Here is a 26,782-nt window from a genome sequence, read left to right on the forward strand (position 1 = left end):
GTATCCAAAGTTCTACTCAGTGTCTGCCATAGCAAACAGGTGTGGTCTTCATGTAACAATAATTCATCACCTCACTAGTGAATTATTTGAAATAACGACAATATAAAACAAATTTAGCAAAGGTTAGCGAGCTAAGCTGCTAGCTGCTTTCTAGTAGTCAAATGTTGAAAACTTCTGTCTGATATTTTAATACAAAATATTAAAACTCCTTTAGCCTCAGTGCATTACTGCCTGGTAGCTCAACAAATGAAGACAATATTTCAATTTCAGCATTTGGAGGTTAAATTACACCTGCCTTGGCAACCCGAGCACTTCCTTAGCTAATGGTAACACTTTTTTCTATGCGTTCAAGATGCTACCTGCCTGTGGGACTATTGAGGAAGACCTACTTCTAATAGTAGGATGCAGCATTAAGTAAAATGTTCACCGACTTTATATTTTTTATTTTCCTTTCAATGTTAATGTTGCTGGAGTTCTTCAGAACACAAGTTTGGTTGTTTTCTGTCGACTGGAGGCCCTAAACTGTAAAGTTCAAAATGGCCACCGAGGAAATAAAAGTTTAGCACTTGAGCTCATCGTACCATTAATCACAAGCCAGCTACATATAGCCCACTGGTTTCTTTCCTGTCCAACACATGCTGTTGATGAGAGAGAACCTCTGTGTGTATTGAAGAAGCGCCTTCTCTCTGGCCTCCTGGCACTGTGTGTCAGCGTGGCACCTGAGGGTGGGCCCAAAGTAATGCCTCTTCGTGGCATTGTGCTTATGACACATCCAATAATCTGAACTATGTTCAGCAAACTTTTATGCATGTTTTTAGTTCCTGCATGTGTTCTTGTTTAATTTATGTACATATCTGTTTTCCTGAGAGGCGTGTCTTGCTGTTGTTGTGATGTAATGCTAGTTGTTGTTTAAGTGTTGTTTTTAGGTTTAACTGTACACATAACAAGCTTTTTTTCTTTTTGGTGTGTGAATTTTTCACTTATTGTCCGGTCTTGGTTTCTACAACACTGGATATTTACTTGTTGGGATGAAGAAGCCTGTGATGGATGACGTCCCATTTTTCTCCAACTGTTGTTTCCTTTGGAAGTGCACTCAGCCATATATAGCAATATGCTGACTTGCGGATATCATAACTCTTACTGGATAAAAACCTATTTCACATAGTATTCTACTGGCACAATGTAAATACTAAGTACTTCAATATTATAACACTTTCTGCTGTAACTGTGATTATTCATTAAAGAGTACTGCTATAAAAGATGATGAGTCACAGAGGGTCGTTTTAAGTGTTTTATAGCACCACTGTTGGGTCGTTACTCAGAAAAAGTTGTATTACACAGTAGTCTGAACTTTTTCTTCTTTTTTTTTTAAAGTAACGAGTACATTACTTAATTACTCCCTAGAGAAAGTAATTATAGTACTTTGTATTTCAAATCATGTTAATGAATGTCACATAATTACCATTGCAACTAAAAATAATTGATCTGATCCAAGTGTGCCACTGTATATAATCACAAGTATGCAAAGTGACCAAAACACATGCTGAAAATTTAAAACTTTTATTTGTGAACCAATGAAATAGACCAAAATCCACTTGTGCCTTCTATCTTACGGAGTACTAACATGAACATAAGGATGAGGAGGAGGGGGGACTCCAAAACAAAAGCAAAGCAAAACATGACAGCTGGTGCCAGAGCAGGCGTCATCACAGACACCGGCTTCATTGGAGGGGACAGATGCGCCAATAACTGCTGCTGTGAAGAAAAACAGTCAAACTGAAGCCTTGTAGCATCGATGTGGAGGGGGGGGGGAGAGATGTCAGCAAGAGTTTTCCCCTCCAGTGAAGCTGGCCAATACACGATGCGTGCTGCTGCTTTACGGTCTTTGAACACATTACCAAAAAAAAACAAAAAAAAAAAAAACAAAAAAAAACAAACATGGGCTGGAAGCACAGGATCATTTCTTTCACCTGCTATGGCAAACACAATAGTAACAATGGACACTGAAGTTAAACACAAAAGACAGGCTTATGTCATACAAATGCGTTACCGTCAAAACTCCAGGGCATTAAAAACAAAACAAAACAAACCCCCCCCTCCTGAAAAACTACCTACACCAGCTGTCAAGTATAGCAATAACATACTATAAACATATTCATCATATTGTTAATAAAAAAACAAAACAAAAACAAAATAAAATTAATGTTTACTCATTTCAAAAATGCACCCTGGAACATGTTTCCCACACCACAAAAGCTGGACTCCATTTGTTGTCTTATGTTGGATATGAATTGAAAGAGTTCAGGGAATTTTTGACCTACCCTCTACTTGATTTCCATGAGTCATGATAGCGAGGTCTGTTTGCACTAAGAGCTTCCAGTAAATCATCTCAGTCCCATTATTCTGCTGCACATCCTGAAACTGTCTCCTTGAAGTCAACATTTTGGGCTTCTTTAACTCACGAGAGCCTTTTAAAACCTCTGGAGTTCAGAGTGGTTCTGTGGACCGAGCCCACCATCGCTCGCCGCTTCTAAGAAGACCCTGAATGCTTCAATGGACCCTGGCAGACTGACCTACGCTCTGCACAGAGCACACCTTTATCAGCAGCATTTGTTCACTCATCTTCCTCATTTTTTGGGAGTTTTTTTTTGGGGGGGGAAACAAAAAGCAATAAACAAAAACCAAACAAACATCTGAGCAAGGCCAGGAGAAACTGCTGTGTAAAACTAGCTTGATATGTAAAAAATAACACTTTTCTAACCAGATTTCACAGGAATCCTCAATATTTTCAAGCAATCGTAACCAAAATACAGCCAGAAAGTAACTGACAACACGTAGCCTGCCCGGGACCAATGCCGCAAAATGTAACAGTAACCAAGTAAAATTATTTTTGTTCATTTTTTTCTAATTTTATTTTGGGAGGGAGGGAGCATCCTAAGTGTTTGACTGTCAGTCACCAATGTTATTATTACTGAGGTAGAGATTTGTCCCGAACTGAGACAGATGTTTTCATAAGCTCCCCAGCCAGAGAGGTGCCAGGCCTCAGCTTCCATAGCCCCCCACACACACACACACACACACACACACACACACACACACACACACACACACACACACACCATTGGACAGACGGAGAAAAGGCTCGGCTGCAGTGCGGTTCCTCTGCCCGTCCTTATTTTCGGTCCCTGGGATCCTCTGTGAGCTGGCAGGCAGAGAAAACCATCTATGGTGACTGGGAATTAAACACTGGGACGCAACGCCTACACTACCAATTAGCTTATATTCACAATACTTTTAAGCTTGAGGGCGAGAGCTCAAAGTGGCACAAGTTGATATCCTATGACTTCTGTAAATTTAAAGAAAAACATTTTGTTTTTCCCTTTGTTACCTTTGCTACATTCGTTCGTCAAAACCTGCCATGTGACAAGTTGGGTGGCTCTTTGCCCTACGAGGGTCAGTTCAATTTTATTCACAGAAATATCTTATATCAAAAATTGCAATTATTGATTTTAGCCTGTAATGACACTATTAAAATACTGCAGTGTTATCTTTTTTTGTATAAATCTATAAATGTCATGTTTAAACTATAGTTTGACTTTAGTAAGTAGAGTTAAATTCTCTCTAACGACTTAGAGATGGTGAGAGTGTTAGAACATCTACCAGGTGATATGCTTTGACATGCTAATATAGAAGTGCTTTGACACTGAATGAAAACAATAACCTAATTTGTCCCTAAACTCCAGTCCTTATTTGGAAACCTGGGGTTAAACCCGGCCTCAACAGACAACTAAAAAGGATGGGCATCATCAATAAAACGAGTCAAACAAAAGCAGAAGGAAGAAACGTAAAAACAAGAAGAGGACAGAAGATCTTTTAACTGGAAACATAGAATCATACTAAAGCTTTGCATACAAAGTTTTCAAGCGAAAGAAGAAAAAACAACAACAACAAAATCGCTCTATGGCCATGTTTACCCAAAAAAAAATAAAAAATAAAAATTCCAACTGCTTCCATTTTTGGTTTTTACAGTTTCACTTCCCCCATTCGAGTAAGAGATGGAGATGATCTCTCCAACACGATAATTTGCTTGTTCAGAGTGGCGTGTATGCAGCTCCACATCAGGGAGAAATCCAAACTCAGATAAGGAAGTGGAGCAGGACTTTGGCAAAATTGGATAAGAAGATTTCTTGAGACAGCCTGGGTGTTGGGGGGGTGTTGAGGGAGACTCGATAGGCTTACGAGGACGGAAGCGTCAGTTGTCCATGAAGAAGAAAAAAAAAAAAAAAAATCAAGCAGCCGTTAAGGAGAGCGGGGTAACCCTGAGGTGCTGTTCTCACATACACTCGAACTCGTCGATGCGCTGCTTCGTGTTGCCCTGTCGGATCTGCCGCAGAGTTTTGTATTTGTCTCGGCCTGCTTTCACGTTCTCGGCGTGCAGCACGTCGTTCTGGGTCTTCTTGGTGTCGTCTCTGGCTTCGGCCAACTCTGAACTCAATGTCTATGAGAAGAGAAGAGAGGATAACAGGTTGAGGAGGGCGAAAGAACAGGAGGAGAAGACGCAACCAAAAAAATAATAATTAAAGCCAAGAGGAGAGAAAACTGTCTGATGATCAGGGCGGCACAGACGTTGCAGACAAGACAAACAAAACAGGACGTGTGCGGAAGAGAAAACGGGATCACGCTCCATTTCAAAACTAAACATCTGATTGACGCAAAGCCACTTATCTTTAGCTTTTGGTTCTCTGTGTGTGATCTTTAGTCTTCACTGACAACTAAATCAAAAGTGTGTTTGTCTCTGCTGTATTGAAAACAACACACAAGCAGGGATCAGCAATGGTTGGACCAAAGTCTGTTCCTTCAGCAGTCGTCTTTGGAGGAAGCCGATACAAAGTGCAGGCCTGGGTGTGAGGTTCCTGCCTTTCTTTATGTAAAACTATTCTAACTCTTCTTGCATTAGCTTCAGTATTAGTCCTGGCCTATGCAGTAGCCAGGCTTCATAGCAGTCTTTGGAATTTACTTAACAATATAAAAACTATGATTAGGTTGGACATTATCCATCTGATTACTTCATTTCTAGAAAGTCTGTTTTAAAGCCAGGCTGCAGTATAAGCCAGCACATCTCCTGTGACAAGCAGGAGTTTAAAGAAGAACGGACACAGACGTATGCCTCATCTTACCCTTATCTGCCATTTCTTGGCCCGTGTTTCTTCTTTGCAACAAAACTGCTGTTATAAATAACAATGAGATGATATTATTTTTTGTTTGTGTATCGCAAACCTCCTTTGGTTACATGAAACTAAAGCTTATTTTGTATATATATAAGTTCGCTCTAAAATTAATCTGGCAATTTTTGGCTTTAGACTTCATTTCAGCGCAAGATGCACACCACAGTGGTGGAATTTCTTTATATAGGACTAGTTTTGATAAAGAGTAATATCAGGCTTCTTATGGAGGCTAAATCTGAACAACGGGTTGTCATTTTAACCCTGCCCTAAAGGTTTTCACTTCTTGCTCCTACCTGCAGCTGCTGCTTAACCCTCTCATTCTTCTGTGCTTCAGTGACGCGAGCCTCTTCGCTGCGGAGGTCAACATGACTGACGCCCTCATTGGAGAGCTCGGCGCTGGCCTCTGCGTGGTTCTCATCGTGTTCATCGTGCTCGTTCTCAGCATGACCGCCCGGAGGCGCTGGCACCACTGTCATGGCGGTCTTCAGCTCCTCCTTGGTTTTCTCCAGGTCCTGCTGGGCTGACAGAGCCTGCAGGTGGAGGCACGAGGAAGGAGAGATTAGGACAGACAGCTCACAGAGTCACGCTAGACAGGTGAGAGCAAAGGATGCCACACAAAACAGCTGTGGTTAAAGATCTAGGCCATCAGACCAAAAATAATCACAGTGGCATTAAGCCTAATCTGCATCCATCATGAACTGACCCATCTATGCAAAACTGCACGATTATTTGTAAAAGAAACTCATTACAGGAAGGAGTTGGGGAAAGATTTAGATTTTTTAGATTAATTAAAAACACGCTTTTTAAAATATGTAAATATTAACAAATGTTTAGTGAAGCCAATCAAAATGTAGACACCATCTGATTATGAGTGATGTGGAAGACAAGCGATGGGTATGCTGTATGGATCCATGTAACACAGGATTCCCGATCACTCTAATCCTCCATCACAGTGGGTGTAGTAGTCCATACCATTTGATTTACAAATATTATGATGACAAATATTAAAAATTAACCAATTTAATTGTTTCAGTGTCCACTGCTGGACAAAATTCAGTCACATCATGCACAAGTTGGAAAGTTTTCCACATGTTTATCTCATCTGGTGCATGAAGTCATCAATGAAGTCTGCGTTACCTTGTGCTGCCACTCTGTGGCCTCATCCTCTTTCTTCCTCTTGGCGTCTTCTAGGAGAGAGATCTTTGCTGTGAATTCAGCCAGTTCAGAAGCCTGCAATGAAAGCAGTCCCTGCTGTTACTCATACAGAACAATCTATGGCTTCAAACAATCCGAAATAATCAGACAGACACCAGAGCCTTGTAAGTGCAGGAGCATAAAGCATATACACATATGACAGTCTGGCACTGCTCCCAGCATCAGTCAAACAACACACACCAGTTGCTCTTGAGTCTTCTGCTGGTCTGCAGCCTGTCTGGCCAGCTCCGCCTTGGCCTCCTCGGCTGCTTGCCTGTCTCGCTCCAGCCGCTCAGCCTCCTCCCTCGCTTTCTTTCTTTCTTGCTCGAGCTCCATGGCGCGGCGAGTCTGTTCCTCAAGCTCTGTGGAAGAGCAGACGCGAACGTGTCATAAATAAGCTCCGATTTATGTTGTAAACATTCAGAGTCCAACCTCAGAATGAACTCTGGTGATGGCAACTGAAGACTTTAATGTAAAACAGAAGCCGCAAGAGCGCAACTTATTGTGTTTTGAAAGTTTCCTCTTATTTCAACTATTGAAAAATGGGTTTCTAAATAAGTTTGTATTTTTAATTTGAAAGAAAAGAAAAATGAAAGCACAAAAGCTTTGCTCAATCTTTATATATTCTGGTCACACAAACATAATGAAATATGTAATTGGTCTTGATCTAAAGCCCTAGAGAGATTCTCCAGTTTGACATACAGGAGGGAAGGAGGAAGTAAGAGCTACAGTAAGAAAACTGATGAGAGAATGAAAAAGAAAAAGGGATACCTCTCTGAGCTTTCATCGTCTGCTCTTCAATCTGTTTCAGCCTCTCCATGAGCTCTTCTTTCTCACGCTCTATCCTTTCCTTCTCTTTCTCTGCATGCTCTCGCTTCTTCTTTTCATTCTCCAGCTGGGCCCTGAGAAGGTTGCAGATTACCTGTTTCAGATCACTTTGTGTGTATATTTTAACTATGAAACATCTATTTTAATACTGTATATATACATAGATGAAGTACTCTCACCATGATCTGAATAAAGTTAAATGAAGCTTCAGAATGAATACATGAACATGCCTCATTTTTGTGTAGCAGAGGAGACACTGCCCTCTAATGGAAATGCTCTGCTGTAGCAGTGACTCGTCATCAGTGTAAGCCTTGGTCTGATACAATTTTGTGCATTTGTTTTAATGGGAAAGTGATAATCAAATGTTATCAAGTCCTAGCACACTCCCCATGCATAGCTTTGCATAATGACATGGAACAAAAAAAAAAAAAATGTATGTGTATGTGGCCAAGTCATCCCTCTGCAGTACCTCTCCATCTGTTTGTGGTGCTTCTCCTCCCGGGCTTGAGCTTTCATCTGCTGCACCTCGATGGTGTCGGGCTTTCTTCTCCTCATGTACAACTCGTGGTTACCCATACACAATGCCAAAATGCGCTTGTTGATGCGCAGACGTGGGGCATAAAACACAAAGTCCTAAAGGCATGGATAAAAGAGAGCAAAACAGAAGCGTGTGAAGCATTTATATAAAGCTGAAGGATGAATATTTGTGGACTGAGTGCGACACTCACAGGTGCTTTCTTGTCGATGGGTTTGATAACAAACTTCTTGTCATTGAAAGAGATGTTTCGAATCTCACTCCAGGGGAATCCAATCTTTGGTGTCAATCTGGATGAAATAGCAAAAAACTGGTTAATTGTGCAGACTTTTAACAGCCTGTTAAAAGTAACCCAATACCACGTGGTATAAAATTCAGCCAGCAGATGGTGCCCAGTATAAACAGACCAGCTTACAGGAAATGATGACACTGAAGCGTCTTTCAGGTCTGTGTGAGAATAGCGGCAGTATCAGGTGTCACGCTCACTGGCTGACACTAATTCGAGTAGTAGTAGGTAGATGCTTTGTGAACAAGAGGTAATAATAAAGAAAAAAGAAAACAAACAGAGAAAGTGAAGGACAGTGAGGAAGCTGCAGCCAACAGAGAGGAAAAAAAAAAAAACTATGCTGTTATCTCGCAATCATCATTTTTTTTTTCCCCTTCACCCGTCACCTGGACGAGAGAAGGAGGAAGGCAGCTGTCCTCAGATAACATAAACAAAGGTGATGCAGAGAGTGAGAGGAAATGCTACAGGAGTAGTGATTAAATCTGTCCTTCACGAAGAGGGGAAATAAATCTGACCAGAAGGGAACAGGAAAGACCACTACAATGGAGACACAGAGACTTTCTCCACCTCTCACTTATCGAAAATATCTTTGCTTCCTCAAAGCTTTTTGGACATTGTGCATGTCCTATTACCATTTATGTCACACAGCTAGACACACTTGTGATGTATTTCCCCCCATAAAATACATCACAACTCTAACAACATCAGAGCTAAACAACCACTTGTTTAGAGGGGTCTGTCTGATTAAATCAAATTGATTTGAGTTTAACAGTATGTGCTCCGTGGGCCCATGAACCAAAATCCACTGGGTATATGAACCCTTTGTCAGCAAGTTTGGATCATTAAAGTTGTTGAAAATCTCTTAAATATATTAAATGCCACACTCAAGATTCAAACATTATAAATATTATAATAATAAATATTAATATTTTCATGTTTTTAAAAGCACCCCACTAAATGTTTCCAGAGTGGGTTGCACAGTTGTTCCTGTCAGCTAAGCTTCTAGAAAATCTGACGTTTTTTTTCCATTTCATATTTAATTCAATACGAGTTTTGATCTTGTGATGAGGCTGTGTAACACAGCAGGTATACCAGGCGCATCGACACACATCTATCAGTTGTTATGATTGTGACACACTGTGTAGTAACGCCTCCAACTGCTCACTATTCAAGGCTGTTGCTGTTTAGCAACCAACTGCAAACCGCAGCTCTGAGGCTCTTTGTCTGTGTGAGGAGATTCATGCAAAAACTTCCACTTGGTAACGTCAAAATGCTGGCCTCATACTGAGATTAAAAAAACCTATCAGCACTACAAGGCTAATAGCTGTAGAATTAGTCAGAAAATTAGTTTTTCCAAGGATTATGTATATTCCTTACTTGTCCTCGTGTTCGTAGATGTTGAGTCCAAGAGCATCCACGCCCAGCCATAGCTGTGTGCCCTTCTTGTTTTTAATCTCAAAGTAGTTGACTCCATACATCTCCAAGTCTTGGGCGATTTTAAGATACTCCATCATTGAGTCCTCTCTAGAGTAGAGAAAAAGAGGCATTATATTATATTATATTATATTATATTATATTATGTTTAGAAATTTAACACAATCACATGTTCAAAACAATAGCATTCAGTTAGCGTACATTTTCTTCTAGAAGAAGAAAAAAAAGCACACATTCGAATTTAAGTTAAGTGGGTTTAAATCTTTGGTACTTTATGGCAAATCCAAACATGTCTACAAGGGTTTCATCATGATAAAGGTCTGACACACACCTGAGCATTCCTCTGTGTTCTTCGTGCCAGGTCTGTATCCTGTCCTCCCATTGCTCCTTAGTCAGCTTGTGCTGCTCCAGGACTCTACACACACACACACACACAATGATGTTCATCTGAAGGAATGTCAAACAGCACAGAATTGCTTCCTCAAAGAGGAAATCATAAATACTCCAGCAGGCAAAGATATAGATTTTGAAAAATGAAAGTCAAAATCCAGTTACTCTGGCTGACACCAGAATCATATATATATATGTAAAAACTAGAGATGGCACGATACCACTTTTTTATGTCCGATACCGATATGAATCCGATATAGTGTTTTTTTAATCAACAAAACTGTTTTTTTAAATATCTTGCTGCATTTTGTATAAGTTCATACTCAAGTTTAAAACAACTACACTAAAGCTATTCTGTTATACCTGTATGCAAAAAAAAATATTTCATAGTTCAGCAATACTGATCAATCTAATAAACTTAAACCTACACCATCCTCCCTATTCTGGTATTTTAAAGAGTACTTAGCGTAAATATTAAGCAACCTAACTAATAGGGTTCCAACTCCCAGCAACAACAAAAATAAATAAATAAAAAATAGGGAACCACCCCTCACGCTCCACCTCATGATGCTTAATCGACGTAATCAACCTTAATTTGATGCAGTGTGAAAAAAAAAAATGCGAAATGCCTACCTCTGAGGGAGCAGTCTGTCATGAGTAAGGTACCCAGCCTTGTGCACCTCTTTGTTATAGTCTCCATACTTGGCCTGGACAGCGTATGAACCCAGCAACACAGCCGTTTCTGGGGGACAGTAGTTCTCATCATTCAGGATGGCCTCTTTCACCTGGCAGAAAAATGTGTGCGTGACTCTAAATGTACTCAAGACTGTAAGATTTAGTTAGCACTTATGCTGAGAACAGAGCAAGCTAGATAATAGTAACATAAAAATGTGATATTTTGAGGTTTTGAAAATAACTGAAAAACTAATTATTTGCTAAAAGTGTTGGTGTCCTGAGTGTGTGGAGTTACCTGCAAGAAGAAGAGTCTCTGGGTGATCTCCTGGATTAGTTCCTCTGAGACATCTTCAGGGAAGAACTTGGCTCTGAACTTAAACTGCAGAGGACTCTCTTTCTTTACATCTTGCTGGGTCACCTGGATTCAAAAAATAATAATAGCTCCATTATGTACTGGAATTTTTCAATACTATTTTTCTGTAGCCTCTGCCTTTTGTCTGTCTTGCTCACATGCTTGTTGAGCATGAGGATATTTTTTTTGTAATGCACACTTGGAAATGTAGAGACACACTGTAATAGCAGGGGTGCTAGGACTGGGGATTGTTTTGGGGTGAGTGAAAGAAGAAGCCTGTTGAAAGACCACATCTGAGGCTTCAGTACCACAGTACTGCTTCTAGGCAAATACCAGACAAACAATAGACACAGACACTGGAGGAAACATGAAAGTGAGAGCTAAAGAGAAAGACCCCGACAAACAATTTAAGAAAATCAGTTGAAGTCCACATGCTTAAATTAATAATAATATTAATAATGGAATTTTGTTTTTAAGCTTCTCCATCAATCCATCTTCTTCCCCTTATCTGGGGCCAGGTCCCGGGGGCAGCAGCCTAAGCAGAGAAGCCCAGACCCCCACCTCACGTCCACCTCCTCTAGCCATTTTGTGGGAACACCAAAGGGTTCCCAGGCCAGCTGAGAAATATAATCTCTCCATTGTGTTCTGGTTTTGCTGTGGGGTCTCCTCCCGGTGGGACATGCCCAGAACACCTCACCCAGGAGGCATTCTAGTCAGAAGCCCGAGCCACCTCAACTGGCTCCTTTCGATTAGGAGGAGCAGCGGCTCTACTCTGATCCCCTCGCAGATGGCCGAAATCCTCACCCTATCCCTAACGGAGAGGCCAGCCATTCTTCGGAGAAAGATCATTTCCGACACTTGTATCTGCGATCTTGTTCTTTCGGTCACTACCCAAAGCTCGTGATGATAGGTGAGGGTAGGGACATAGACCAAGCTTCTACTTTCCCACAAAACAAAGTGATATTTACCTTTTTATTGAGTTTCAGCCATGTGATGTAGCCTTTACTGTCCACATACTGTAGTCCAAAGAACCACACCTCTCGCAGGCCCACAGTCTTTACCACCTAAAAGCAAAAAAAAAGAAAAATGGATTTTCACAGTTTATTCTTCCTTTAGATAGCGTTTTTTCTTTGATGTCTGAGAAGTACAAATCTGTGATCTGTGGTAAGTGGCAGAGACATTTAAGAGAGAAGGGAGGCGACTGTTAGAACGTAAAGAAATCATATTTATCTTCTGCCTGTTTAACAAACTGTTATAGGGAGCGTTTTTGATTTCATTTCTTATTATTCTGGCACTGACTAAACTCTTTCTGAAGGCACCAAAAATTCCTGTGCTGGGAGGTGGGGACTGACAGCATAAGAATACAGGAAACAAAGTGTCAACTTCTCAAGCACCCACACTCCTACGTGCCAGGTTTCTGTCCTCACAATACTTTTTTTGCTCACCTGGTCAAACAGCTGTTTTCCTGTGGTATTTGGCTGGATTGCAAACTCCAACTCTGCATCCATGGTGGTCACACGGACATTGATCTAGGGGGGGGAAAAAAGAAAAAAAGGGGAGGAAGTTCACTTTGCTTGCAAATATTACACAAGTGAAGACATGAAAATAAGTTGCAATTATTCATGTGTGCGTGTTATTCCCTTTTTTCTGCTCCTGTTTTAGGCAGTTAAATACCACTTAAACCTATAAGTTTGGACAAATACTTTAACTGCAAGAACAGGTCAAGAATCCCTAAAGAACAATTTTTTTAAGCGTGTTACGGACAGATGAGAGTCAGAGGAACTCCCGAAGCACTAGGGAGGTGGGGAAAAAAGCATATCTATCTATATTTATCCAATCAACCAGTCTTCTGAAAGACTGCTTCTTCAAACTGTTGTACAAAAAGTGTGCAACATTCAAAGAATTTATGCACTTTATGCGCACACTTCATCTCATGTGCCTGACTATGCCACTAGTCTAAACTAGTCAGCAAAGCAATCGAATGATAACTTGATCCACTTGCGTTCATGATTTAAATCCTACTGAAAACTTGTGCTACCATCTTAAGTGAGAGATTCACACGAAGGGAAAACTGTACACTACTTTAAACAGATGGAAGTTGAATACTGGTTGTGATAAAGTGAGGTGGCTCACAAAACACTGAGGCAATACTGGCAAAAAGTATTTTTTTTATACAACCTTTACTTTTCACACAATAGTTATGGTTCTCTTAGAATACAGGATGTGGTGCACTGCATGTATGCACCAGTACTACTGACAACTCATGTCAAGTGCTGCTGTCCAACTTTTCCTCAGTTGAGCAAAAATATTCCAGGAAATTGCAGAATTTCTAAAGAGGACAATAGAAGAACATTTTCCCCCATATGTGGGCAATGTGTCAGATCCTTTCAATCCTACCCTCTGAAGCCACACTTTTTCAAGGCAAAGACCTCTGTTGGGGTGGAGCAGAGGATAAAACTCAGTCATTGGCTGTTCCTCTTTAAGCAGCACTGGCAGTAGGCCTAGAAGCAGCTGATGGCACAGAACAGAGTAGGGTTGACCTCCGTGGCATCTGACATCCTTCCTCCCACACCTACTCATACATTGAGCCGTGCATTGCCTCAGTGGTAGTTAACAGGACGAGAAGAGAGACGGAGGAAAACACAGAGTAAAGAGGAAGACGAGAAGCAAGCTGAGAGGCGGGGTGCAAAAAGCAAAGTTTAGCAAGAGCGTGAAGGGAGGAGAGAAAAGAAAAAAAGAGCGTGGCTATGAAGCGCAACAGGAAGTTTGAGAGATGATCTGGGGTATACTCCTTTCGACATTAAATTACAGCGTTGTTGCTGTAGATGAGAAGAAGAAGAAACTGAGGGAATGAACCATCCTTTTCCTCTCAGTACTTATATATAAAACCTCAGGAATGCTTACTTTGCATTCCTTTTTCTCCCCTCTTGTTTTTGACACACTCTCCTGCCTTCATCTTTTTCACTCAATATCCCTGCAATGAATAATCCATGAAACCAGCACATAACTGGACCCCCACATGGAACTCAGCCCATAATGTATCTTGCTGGATCACCACATTAATTACCCAATAAATACTGCAGGACATGCCCACAATATAGATATCTTGCATGATGTTTTGTTGCACTAAAACACAAATTTAGTCTGCTTTGCACTGAAATTTTACTTGGTTGTTGCTAAAGATGCATTCAAGGAGGATTTTGCATATGTATGCAGAATCCTCTGGCTTCTACTGCCACAATTAGGCGATAACGTATCTAAAAGCTGCTTGACAACCACAATTAAACAACAAAAACTAAAGGAGCATGTGCTACTGACTTCCAGGGGTCAGACCAGTAAAACATGCAAATCACAGTGAGATTGCTTATTGCTGTACAAACAGGTAAAATTTCAAATCCAGCCTTCAAAAATTATTGTGTGGAGTGAAAAGTCTTTATCACTACTATCCTAGACTACAGATGAAACATGAAGAGAAGCTCTGAATGGGACTTGACTATGTTTAGTGACTGAATTAAGATTATAAGTTCACAAATCACATCCATCCTTTTCTTCTTTTGTGGTTGCGGCTTGAAATTTATGGAACGTGAAATGTCTGTGCTGCAGTTCATTGAGTTTTCTATTGACACCGGGGGAAGTGTTTTCAGTCCAAAATACAAAATCCATCACGAGAGGGAAGAGAAAAAACAAAACAAACAAAAAACAAATAGACTCCAACAAGCTGAGAACACAGTTCAGTTCAATTTCATTTATATAGCACTAAATCACAACAACAGTCACCTCGACTTCCTTGAGGCGACTGTTGCCGAGCCTCTCAGCTGGCTTGGGAAGCTAGACTACACTGATGACCATTTACATATTATGGCACAGGAGGGTAACAATAAGACAAGGAAGGAAGACACCAGAAACACATGTTTACCAGAATAAAGCAAAAAAAATGACCCAAAACATGAATTAAGAGGGGGGATAACACAGGAAATACTGAAGGGATGAGCAGAATTCTAAAATTCCAATTAGTAGCTAGAACAAAACAACAACCAGGCAAAAATAAGAAACGTGAAATCTACACAGAGCACTTAAAAATAAGAATATCAAACTAAAAGATCAGTATTTTAATAGGAGAATATGGAGGGATTCAGGGATGCTTTATGAATGGGGTCACTATGGGAACTTGACACCAATGGCTGGGATCCAATAACATAAGCTACTTATGACACCACAACCCTGTCAACATTTCAATGTAGACACTAAGGATAATATTACATGAAACAGGGGCTACTGATATCCAGCTCTTTACCTTGCTTGGCTTTGCTTAAATGCAGATACTTCAAACAATAGTCGGTGTTGGGAAGGTTACTTTTAAAATGTATTCCACTACAGATTACATGCCGCAAAATGTATTTTGTAACGAGGAAAACACGAACACAGTGTACAGTCGAGTCTTAATAGCTTACTTACAACTGGGCTACACTGCCCGTGAGGCTACATTCTTTAAGGCTATGCCTGTAACACTTTGCCTATTGCATTCATATTAAATAATTTTTTGAACAATAATTCAACAAAAACAAAAACCCAACTTCTTCACGTTATTATGTGGGCTGCAAGTAGAGGTGACATGGGCTGTGAGATTGAGACACAGGCATTAGAGCCTCTTAATGCGTGTTTTGTTTGGGTTGCCACTGGCGTGGAATTACCAAAACTAGAGGGGACAGCCTAACATATGAAACAGGAAAAGACCGCTGTGTAATCCATTTATTGAGTACCACATTTTTAAACTGTAACTGTAACGGAATAGTTACTCATATTTTGTATTTTAAATACGTAACGCCGGTACTTGTATTCCATTACTCCCCAACACTGACAATAGTAACAGACTGAAGATAACTCAATTTTAAAACAAACTAATGTGGACATACTGAGGTTAAGAGTTTTAAAAGATGAAAAAGAAACAAGAACACTCACTGATTTTTTTGATGTACTGTTTACTTCTGTGTGCCTGTCGATCTGATCTCCCTTATAAAATAACCTTTGTATAACAATAACCTCTTCCAGTTACTGAACATCAATTGCATTTGGATAACTGTAACTAACTAGTCAAGTAAGATTTGGATCTACTCTTGCAGGTGCACAGATCTAGCCACAAACAAGGTAACCACAGCAACATAATCTATTCATGGTTCACTGAATATAAACTTTGTGTTGATTTCACTGCCTTGGTGACTTTATAAGAAAAGTTATACAGAATGTAGTGCTAAGTTTGAGTTTCCAAAGGACTGGAATAGACTGCGAGTTGTCCTCTGTTTGTGTGGGGCCCGCCATCAGCCACGATAGAGCCAACCTTTGTGCTACACGTGTGTGTGTGTGTGTGTGTGTGTGTAAACATAGCAAACCCACAGGGCGGAAAGAGGTGGAATCCTTTATGGACCAGACGGTTAGTTAATCCTGTCTCTCGTACAGAGTGGGGGGGAGGAGAAGAGGGACAGCAACATGCCAAAGCAATGACACAGCTAATCAGACACTGACAACTGACATGCCTTGAAGGAGTGACTTTTGCAAGCCTGTCCTTAAACAACACTATTTGGTGACACAAGATACGCTGACTGGGCAACCTGTCCTTAAAAGGACAGTATTAGGCATTTGAGGAAAGACCTGGAATGGGAATAAATTCCAAAAAAAGGACATTCACAACAATCAACACAACAATCCAGGTACTCAATTCCATCACACTGCCATAAGAGGATGCCTTGCAAGCATGTGAACTGACAGGCCTTGAAAGTTCCTAAAAGCACAACATAAACACTAAAATTAGTATGACACTGGATATCCTCTTGATGAGTCAAGTTCCAGTTGGAGCCCGACATATCTCAGAAGCAGTTCCAACATCTAGCGGAAAGATTTTAGAAGCTTCCAGTAAATGTTATACTGGAAGTACTAATACTCTCATCATTCCTTCTTTTCACTTCTCTTTCTTACTACTGACCTAAAAATATTAACTACTAATTTTACTTGTGTTAAGAGGAGCCAATAATGAAATAAATGATAAACTGGTACACTGACACTAGCTTTAACCTCAGTGCACAGCGTCCTTCTGCACAGATGGACAGAGAAAGATCTGCCTGAGGTTGGACAGCAAAATCTTGTGGAACAATGTTGGCTAAAGATTTTCTTATTCAGGAAGAAAGGGGGGGAAACAAAACAAAAGTGGCTTAAGTGGTCTAGAAAATTGAAAAATGTATATAATTGGAAGTAAAGTGTGGTGATCACTGTTGTGATTTCCCCATTAAAAAAACCCCCAAAAAGATCCAAAAATCAATCTATAATCCAATCATGAAAACTTTCCAGATATCAGAACAGGCAAATATACAAGTCAAGCAATCAGCTGGGAGTAACCAGCTGACCTAATCAGTTGTGTCAAAAAAGTCACAATGCTTATTGTCCACACTGAGACCAAGATTATTTGACAGAATAATTCAGCTTTTGGGAAAATTGTACAAATATTTAACTTGACTCATATTTATTGAAAGTTGCCTGAACATGACAACCTCACCACGTGGTGGGGAATCAATTTGGAAAGGTGTGCACTCAAATAGGGCTGGGCCATATTATACCGTTCACGGTAATACCGGTATAATGTTAGGCAACGATAGGAAAATGTAATATCGCGATAGAATATGAGTAAAACGCGCATGCGCAGTGCCTTTGTTTTCATACGCACATGGCCGATTGTTGAGTGAAACAGATGAACCAGAATTGGTTTGTAAAAATGGTTTAACTTCAGTGATGTGGAACTGGTTTGGTGTTTGTCCGTCAGATACACGACAAAGCACATTTTTTGCAGAACATGCAAGCGGCTGTCCTTATTGTCGTATTTGTCGGACTAAGATGCTCTTAAATCTGGGAGTAATCTGGGTCCTAAACCCCGTATTTCTCAGGTCAAACAACACTGCAGCATCACTGAGAGTTAAAAACTGTCTAAATTCTTTCATCTTTAATAAAACGATCAGCATTGCTGCTTTACCAGGTGTAACTATAAAGTTTAACTTCCAGGCATCCATGAAAACAAAATTTATTACATTTAACGGAGTTAGAAGTTAGCAGGAAGCTAGCGGAAGTTAGCACGCTAGTTTCGCTAGTTACCTAAGCATGATATAGCATGTTCTGACTGAGAGATTTCTGAAAAAATTCAAACGTACAGCTCTGCTATCACTTCCAACATAAATGAAGACAGGAAACTAAACAGCAGTGACGTTTGTAGGGTTACTGAAGTTGGGCTAGCTGGTATATAATGATGTGCTACGTGATCGCTAGCGACACAGCTATGTTAGCATAACATAAACAGTGAAGCTGGAGGACGAACACTAACACTTTTCCACTTGTAAAAGTTAACGTTAAGGTTCCTGATAGTTGGAGACAAATTCAGTCGCATGGCAGGATGCTGTAAACGGACCAAACTTCAGTCAGGAGAACAACTGAGATAATCCATCCACAATACGAGGTTAGTCATTAATATACTGCAACAACATGGGAATAGAGCAGCTGCCAGAGAATTCAACATTAATGAATCAATGGTACAGAAGTGGAGGAAGCAAGAAGAATGAGTTTAATAAAGTTTGATTTATCTGACTGCTTTGTTTCGCTTAATGTGCCTTATAATCCCGTGCACCTTATGGTCTGAAAAATACGTACTGCACACTGCAGTTTAATGTTGCAAAGCACCTCTTTTTAACTTCAGTGGATATTATACATGGTTATGCTCAGGATATGTCAGCCCATTTCTACTGGAAATGCCTTTTGGTTAAACTTTCAGCAAGGAATTTGCATTTGCACTGTTACATTTTTATAAAGCTTTAATGTACATAAAAACCAGCTTCTTGTTTAAGTGAAAATAAATGGAAGGTTGTCTTTTTGCACTAGTAATGTTGTGGAGTTGTATTTTGTCTCGCATCAATTATATCGTCAGTTATATCGTTATCGCAAATTTTCAAATATATATCGTGATAAATATTTTTGGCCATATCGCCCTGCTCTACACTCAAAGACAAGCAGGAGCATGATCTGTGAAACAGACCATATCACAATAATCATTTTACTTTGATTAATATGATTTAGTCATAACTGAAAGTGTAACAATTTTATCAATTGCACTGCGCTGCTTTTGCTCTCATCTATAAAAACTAATGAGCACACATGATCAGACTGGCTGCTCAATACAGAGCAGAGAGGGTCAAATTACAACACACATACAGAGTGTGATTTAACTAACTGCTGAGGACATGCTATTAATAAGCACACCTGAGTGCTGCTATAATATAATACAGACACCAATATTTACCACTGTATCTTGTTAAGTTTACAAGTTGTGAAGAATCCAAGAGCTCCATCATTAGTGTTTTGTTTAAAGGGAGATGCCATTTTGGGATGTTTCTAAATCCTCCTCTCAATTTCAATTGCAAAGACAAGTTCTCACTCAAATGGGCCCCTTGTTAAATGTGCAGCTGTTTAGTAACTGTAAGCTGTTTAGAAGAGCTTTGCTGAGAGGCCTTAAGACACACACATCAATCAGTAGAGCCGCTAATCTGGCCTGCTGGGCTCCGAGCAACTGTCTGTCCCTCTGATTAACCTCCCCTGCAGAGTAAGGCAGTTCTCAACGGAGGAGTGGAAGGAGGCGTGAGAGCAGATAAGGAATCAAAAACTACCTGCAAACAACAACATTATTGCTTTGGGGGAAGAGAAGGTGAATGTTGTGTTGGAAGTATTGTTTATTTATTCGTTGTACGAAAGAGTGAGAAATTTGAGAAAATACAATAGAGGGAAAATAAAAGCTGGACCTTACCCTACTTATTATTGACCTAGCACAGTTTCAGAAATAACTGCCATCTGTGCCAAACATGCCTGAAAACACATTAGTAAAAATGAAAGACTCCTTTGCTGGTTCTGCTCATCTTAATTTGATTGTAATACTGGGATTTCGAATTGAAATAGGGTCAGCATCAATTTCAAAAGTCTTAATTAAGCCAACCAATTAAAGTCCAAAAGTTTCAAAGTGCTGTTATCACAGTTTTTCCAGCACCAACTCCAGGGTTTACAATACTCCAGTGTATGTGACAGTATCACAAGCCTAGCCGCCAGTCAGGCATACACTAAGCCCTTGCGGGGCTGGTGTTAGTGTTATTGGTGTCTTCATGAAAAGTGGTTCAGTAGTTTGTGAAATACATTCCAGGCAATTTAACACAAGACTCTATTAGGACTGACTTGTTTTTTCCAGCTGGCCTCAAACTGGCTACACCATGAACTACAGCTTTTGGTACTTATATATATATACATATATATCCTCTTGTCATAACCCCCCTTGCTTTCCAACCTCTTAAAATTCCTAAAGACTATCTCTTGAGGACCACAAATTCCTGCTTCCCACATTTACAAATTATTCCCCATCCTTCTGACTGCTTCCTCTCCTGACAGCCCCTTAGCAGTGTGATTATATTTTTCTCTTAAATCTCTGCTCCTCACTGTGACAGAGCCAGGATGTTGACGTAGACTGGGCCCCCCCAAAGTATATAGCAGGCCACCTCTTCAGCAAACAGGAAAACAGCTACAAGCTAGGAAACCAGTAAGGGCCCTCTTCCTTTCCCCTCATGACTACCCTGCCCCCAGAACAAAGAGTACACCAGGCAGAAAGAGTAGGATATAGGTGTCAGTGGAACTATGAGTGGGCGATATATATATATATATATATATATATATATATATATATATATATATATATATCGATATATACTCGATGTATCGCAAGTTTTTCCACATACGATGGTTAAAATGGCTTTATCGTAACCATTGAGTATAAATTGCCACCGTAATATTCCCCAAACCGGAATATTATTTTTTATCATCTTCTGGCATACAAGCATGCTTGTTTATATACTACCAGATAGGGAAAAAAAAACAAAACATGATGACAGCGGGAGTTTCAGACGAACGACGGAATGAGACTCACTTTCGTTTGGATTTCACAAGGAGGATGTTGAACAAAATGCGGTAATATGCAAAACATGTTGTAAAACTACCATGAATTAGGGCTGTGCGATATGACCAAAATCTCATATCCCGATATAAGACATCTATCGCCCCGATAAAAAATTCTGTGAATCTCAGGCAGCTCGACTTGCGTGAAGTGTTTCCAGCTGGGCGTCGTGTACATGGAGTCGAATGTTTTAACCGATGCATGAAACTATACATTTTTAGACATAAGTTGTAACGCCCGCCGTTTTCTTTGTGAGTATTTATTACACGGCGTGCTGCGGGGAAAAGCCTGTTCTTTTTTTTTCTTTTTTTTTTTCCTAACGTTTGAGTCTGTTTATTTTTTAGCACCTGACGGCTTTTTGCTTCTCATCCGTAAATACTCTGCATACTCTTTCACGTGATTTAGTTTATTTTGAAAGGTCTCAACAGGATCTTGAGCTTTATTCTGAAAGGTTTATGTGGAAAATAAACAAGCGGACACGCGATGGTTTTATCGTCGTTGTTGCTAACGACAACGCATAAAAACAGGCTCTTGTCCGTCCATAGTGTGGTTATATTAAATATAAGAGAAAGAGAGAACTTTAAGAAATTAATATAGCCACTAAAACGGTGAAAAAAATATTGCCGTAAATTTTATTTTGCGACACCACGAAACGAAACGACAGACGTTTTCATATCGTCATCCAATATATATCGTTATATCGAACAGCCCTACCATGAATTTATTCCACCAGCTGAAAAGTCATCCACTGCAAAATTAAGACTGTTTTAAACTCGGCATGTCAACGTCCCCTCACACACCAAAGAAAACGTTAAATAAACCAGCTGTGATACCCGTGACTGTTCTTAGTCAGTCATTTTTTTAGTCACCGTCTAGACTTGTGTTTCTGTCATTTGAGTTTATTGCATTTTTTATTTTACAATTTTTATATGTTATGATATTTCGATTCATTCTAAATTTTTCTATTTAAAGTAGAAAAAAGTTTAATGAATGATTTGAATACCAGTGCAATTTTGGGAACTATATAGTGAATAATAACATTTGTTTTTGGAGGTTATTTGAACATACCGTGATATATATCATGTATTGTGATATGACCAGAAAATATTGTGATATTAGATGTTCCTCATATCGCCCAATTAGAGCTGAGTATAAGGATACTTAACCCGATTCATGATCAGTTAATCACCATCTATTTAAAAATAGCTATATTAACTGATCAATGATTCTTCAATTACCATAAACCTCACTTGCAGCCTTGGTGCATTTTCTTAAAAACATTGTGTCAACTTTATCGCTAAAAGTAACTTAATGGGGCGTCCACATGGGTGACTGTAAAAGCCTTACTGTGAACAAAAACATTTGTTTCCGTTTTAAAATAAACTTTGAAAATCTGCAGAGTCCTGTGACTGAAAATGTACTCTCTTCCAAGTCAGCCAATGCTGTCACTGACCCCTGCAAATATTTTTAAGCTTGCGTATGAATACTGACATTCAGATTTAGGAGACTGTTCCAAAAGGTTTTTATGTCATACACTAGTCCCAGAGGAGGTCATGTCTGGTGGACCCTGCTTTTGTTTCCTCTGTTTATTATGTCAGCGCTTCCCTGCGACAAGCTGCACTTTCTCTGTCAGATATTGTCTTTGACACAAACGTCACTCTCAGCAAAGTTGGCATGCTGTCCCAGAAGCCGTTTTTGGGATTTTGCCCTGGTGACTCAGGGGACGAGAGGGTTAAGTGAAGGATGACATCAGTGCCTGGCTGTCCTTCTTTTGTATCTTCCTAACTCATCCAAGGACACACACAAACACCCACTGCCTAAAGAGGCAGACAAGAGATGTGTTTCACTTGTGGGGCGGCCTGGAACTCGTTGCCATTTCCTTGGAAAGTTTCTGATGCAATCTTCAGCAACTGGATTTTGATTTTTGTCCAAGCAAGACACAGAATGCAAATTTAGTCGAATTAGGCAACTAAAAATACAAATTACACAGTATACCTGCCATAAATCCCTTACTGTGCAGGGAAGACCACAGGGTTGGGCACTGATTGGATGCCAAAATGCTGGCTAAATAAATACACTGATAAAAATGATTAAAAACGCCACGGAAAGACAGAAGTGAAACTGAAAGTCAACTTTTCTCTGACAGTTACTACATGAATAGTTTGTCAACACTTAGAATAAGGGTGACGGCTGTCTCATGACTTTGTCCAGTGTTGAGTAAACCTGCATCATTGGTGGGTAGACTACCTAAAAGTGGCATAACTCGGCATCGTTTAATATCCCCAGACTACTTCCTGCTCTTGCCAAGTCTGTTCATGATGGAAAAGCAGCAACAGTGAGAAGCAGACAGCCATGAAGGGACTGCATCAAATTGGTTTTGTTTTGGCGTTGTTCACATCCTAGGAGTCTGGCATTCTCTCCACCCTTTAAGCAACAATGGCAGCAGTGTTGCAGTTGTGAGGCCTGTGGGCCAGGCAGTTCACTTCACACTCTGGCTGTTGTTTACTTGAAAGAGGCGTATGAGGAGTGGGAGCAGCCGTGGGGATGAAACTGCCACTTTCCAGATTGTTCAAAATGAGGATTTCGGTAGCAGAGCATGCCGACTGTTATGACAACTCACAAGCAGCTCTAAAGAGTCGGTTTACATGAGCAGAACTAGCAGGGAAGAAAAACAAGCCACTTTCACGTGGCTGATTCATATCATACTTCCTGAACCAGCCACATTATGTCCATCAAACAATCAGATTTAAGTGGCAAAAAAATAAGCAGATTTTCTGGCTTCTTCCCCTAACGCTGCATTACTGTAATAATCTGTAGACAAAAGCAGCTTGAAGTTTACTGTCAGTTCCTTACCGGCTTAGGCATCTTTGCTTCCTCTCCTCATTAAACTCAACAGCTGAGAGGAAAAACCCGTCACTGGACGGCAGAAAGACCTTTACCACAGGACCTGAAAAAAAAAGGAAGAAAACATTTTGTAACATAAGTCCCCAGTGTTCATGGGTGAAACCAGAGACATTATTATAAAGAGCTATTGATTCCAGTCACAGAAGACCAAATCTAGAACAAGGAAGCATGTAGACCTATTTGCACTGATGCATGACGTTATCATCCCAGTCTAGCTGTAGGAATTTGCGCTTATTGATTTTTTCGATTAACCATATACATAAAGTAAAGTACGTAAGTAGCCTGGGTTTTGCCCAGTGATCTCACAGGATGAGCCAGAGACCTATGCAGCACTAGAGGGTTAAACAGGCCTTTGTGGGTGGTGGCCAGACTGTGTATAATGTCACATAAAGTCAACGCAAGCATCTTAAGCATTTTCCTTTTATTTTTTGGCCATTTGATAACAATGGCAACAATGGTTAAAAATATTTTCATCACATTCCTGGTGATTTCCCTTTGTTTAAAAAAGGCCCAAGTCTCTTTAAACGGCACCAAAATTATTATGGATGAAAAACCCTAAAATAAAAGTTATGGCCTTCTCACTATTCATTTATACAATAGTTTCAGCTTGATTGGAGGGGTTGCAAAAATGGCTTCAGTGTAACCAGGCTGATTTCTACAAAAAGTCAAAACTTCTAAGCAACTGCTGTCTGAGCACAGTATTTATTTTTATTGTTTTTGGTATTCTGTAACTCAACAGTCTGACAAGAAACACTACCATTTAATTTCAGCAAACATCTGTTACATTTAGCCAACAATATTTTCTAAATGTGACAAATTAATATAATGAGAACAAGATTATTCTGTCAAGCTCTAAATTTAGTCCTGTGGATGACAAAACTGTACATTAGAAAAAACAGAAATAACAACTAAAGGAAAGCACTGAAAAACACTGAAAGGAATAGTATTGCTAAATCTGTTAATGACAACAAGCCACAAAACCCCCAAAACAGCCATAGGCACAGTGATGCGGTTTCCATTCAATCACAACATGCAAAACCACTTTTCTTAAGTGTACACATGTTAACTATTGCAGAAGTGCAGTGAGAACACTACTTTAAACAATTCTGGAGGAGAGAAGGCTGTAAGACAATCGAGACATTATGCTGCGACACATAAAATAAAAAAGTTTTACATGGCAAAGACCATGCACTCTCATGTCAAAAGAACTGATAGGACAAAGAAATATGCCAATCAACAGTTTTCTTGCTGACATCCAATAGTGATCATTTTCAGATGGTGAACTACAGAGGACCCCATCCATTCATAACCAGATTGCTTTACTTTTTTCTACTACGGACTGCAGAAAACAAAGCAGGGGAGGCACAATGTGAAGCAATGTGTCACAGCACTAGGTATACTTTACTAGAAACACAAGTCTGAAATAGTATGGTAATGACCCATGATGAACTTAAATAGGATAGTGAAAACATCCAACTCAAGAGTTTCTCTGGTGTGAATCACACGTAGGAGTTTCAGTGTGGTTTAATGGTATGAAGCTAAACTTCGTGAAGTTTAATAATACACCCCAGCCTGACTGAATGGAGAACTGTGCATCACGACTGACATAAGCTTGCTAAACGCCATTTAATACAAACGGAGAGCAGCCAGGTGTCTGGCATGGGTTTAAAAATACTTTTAGCAGCCATTACATTTTAGTCTCAGCTATTTTGTAGTGCCAGTTCAGGATACAAATCGACTAGCACCACTACTCTTCTCAGTTTTGGAAATTAAAGAAATTATTAGGAACAATGATAGTTTCCATATACAACTGTAATCTGCTTTACAGAATGTGCAATGTAAAAATAAGAATTTGTAAAACCCACTGAACGTCGGAGCTGTAGCGTTTGTAGTCCTCATAAAGTGAAACCCACTTATAGCTTGTGAGCAATTAGCTTTACCCGCCGAGAGTTGTTGGCTTCCGTTACGTTGAACTATAACCAAAATTTAACGCCTAAAATATTGGCTACACAAGCGTTGCACAACGGAAAAAATAAGTCAGAGGCGTCAAATCCCAATTTTAAAAATTTATCTTAAATGAACACTAACGTTAGTCACTAGATCCCCCCCCCCAAATGGTCTTCATGAAGCCCAAAGTTTGCGCGTCGAAAGGCTGACATTATCAAGCTAGTGGGTGTAGTCCGTATAACGGGACGAGCCTAGCCGACGGTTGCCTCGCTCGCGCTCGTGAAGTTTTAACGCCTTAAAAAATGTTAGCCCTCATTTATTCGCCACACTTGCCACTAAAACGAATAAATATAAAAATAAATATCTTAACAAATTCCGACTTAAGACTACGTAAAGCAGAGTGGGGTGCGTTTACACACAGTTTAAGGGGCACAACTTGACAGAAGTCGGCCCTTCTGTGACACATGAATCGGTCGAACACGAGGAAATCCGCTGCATCAAAGTTGAAGAGAAGCTCCTCTCTTTTTGGGGAGAGGCAACTCACCGGGGGACGATGTCTGTCTTTAATTTGATAGAAGAGCCTCGTATCTTCAACTGTAGCAAAATATTCACGATGAAAAATGCCTTTTTACTCCGGGTGCTTGTCTCTCAGTGCGTCTGCCGTTATAAATTCCCGCAGACATGGAAAAACCCTTCAAGTCTAAACCATAAGGCGATTTGGGGGGGAGTCGCTGTAGAGCCAGCCAGAATAAAGTAACACAACTTCCGGTCTTAACTATAAAAATAAAACTACATAGTTAACTGGGCAATATTATCATAAGGCGGTTTACATCTGTTTACAGTTCATGAACATACTCTTAGATTTGATATCTTCTGTACCTTTGCATATAAAACAGCCAACATTTTTCACATTGCAATGATCCTGAATATTTAATACTTGTTTTAAACTTAAGTTTGATTGTTTTCTTTATTATTTTTACTCTATTGTTCGATT

At 39.9% G+C, this 26,782-nt stretch overlaps 1 protein-coding gene across 1 annotated transcript; it reads right to left on the reverse strand.

Annotated features, from left to right (window-relative positions):
• Positions 1–1,544: 1,544 nt before the first annotated feature.
• Positions 1,545–26,532, reverse strand: LOC309699997 (radixin-like). The gene is made up of 15 exons (XM_082523314.1): positions 26,333–26,532; positions 23,791–23,884; positions 12,365–12,448; positions 11,888–11,983; positions 10,863–10,985; positions 10,526–10,677; positions 9,834–9,917; positions 9,446–9,592; positions 7,976–8,072; positions 7,717–7,880; positions 7,191–7,321; positions 6,621–6,781; positions 6,363–6,455; positions 5,519–5,755; positions 1,545–4,498 (listed from the first exon to the last, which is right to left on the reverse strand). The coding sequence occupies exons 2-15, from the start codon at positions 23,800–23,802 to the stop codon at positions 4,334–4,336; spliced, it is 1,746 nt and encodes a 581-aa protein (XP_082379440.1). The 5' UTR covers positions 23,803–23,884; positions 26,333–26,532; the 3' UTR covers positions 1,545–4,333.
• Positions 26,533–26,782: the final 250 nt, after the last annotated feature.

This window comes from Aulonocara stuartgranti (assembly GCF_965226115.1).
Source record: "Aulonocara stuartgranti genome assembly, chromosome: 23".
Classification (NCBI taxonomy): domain Eukaryota; kingdom Metazoa; phylum Chordata; class Actinopteri; order Cichliformes; family Cichlidae; genus Aulonocara; species Aulonocara stuartgranti.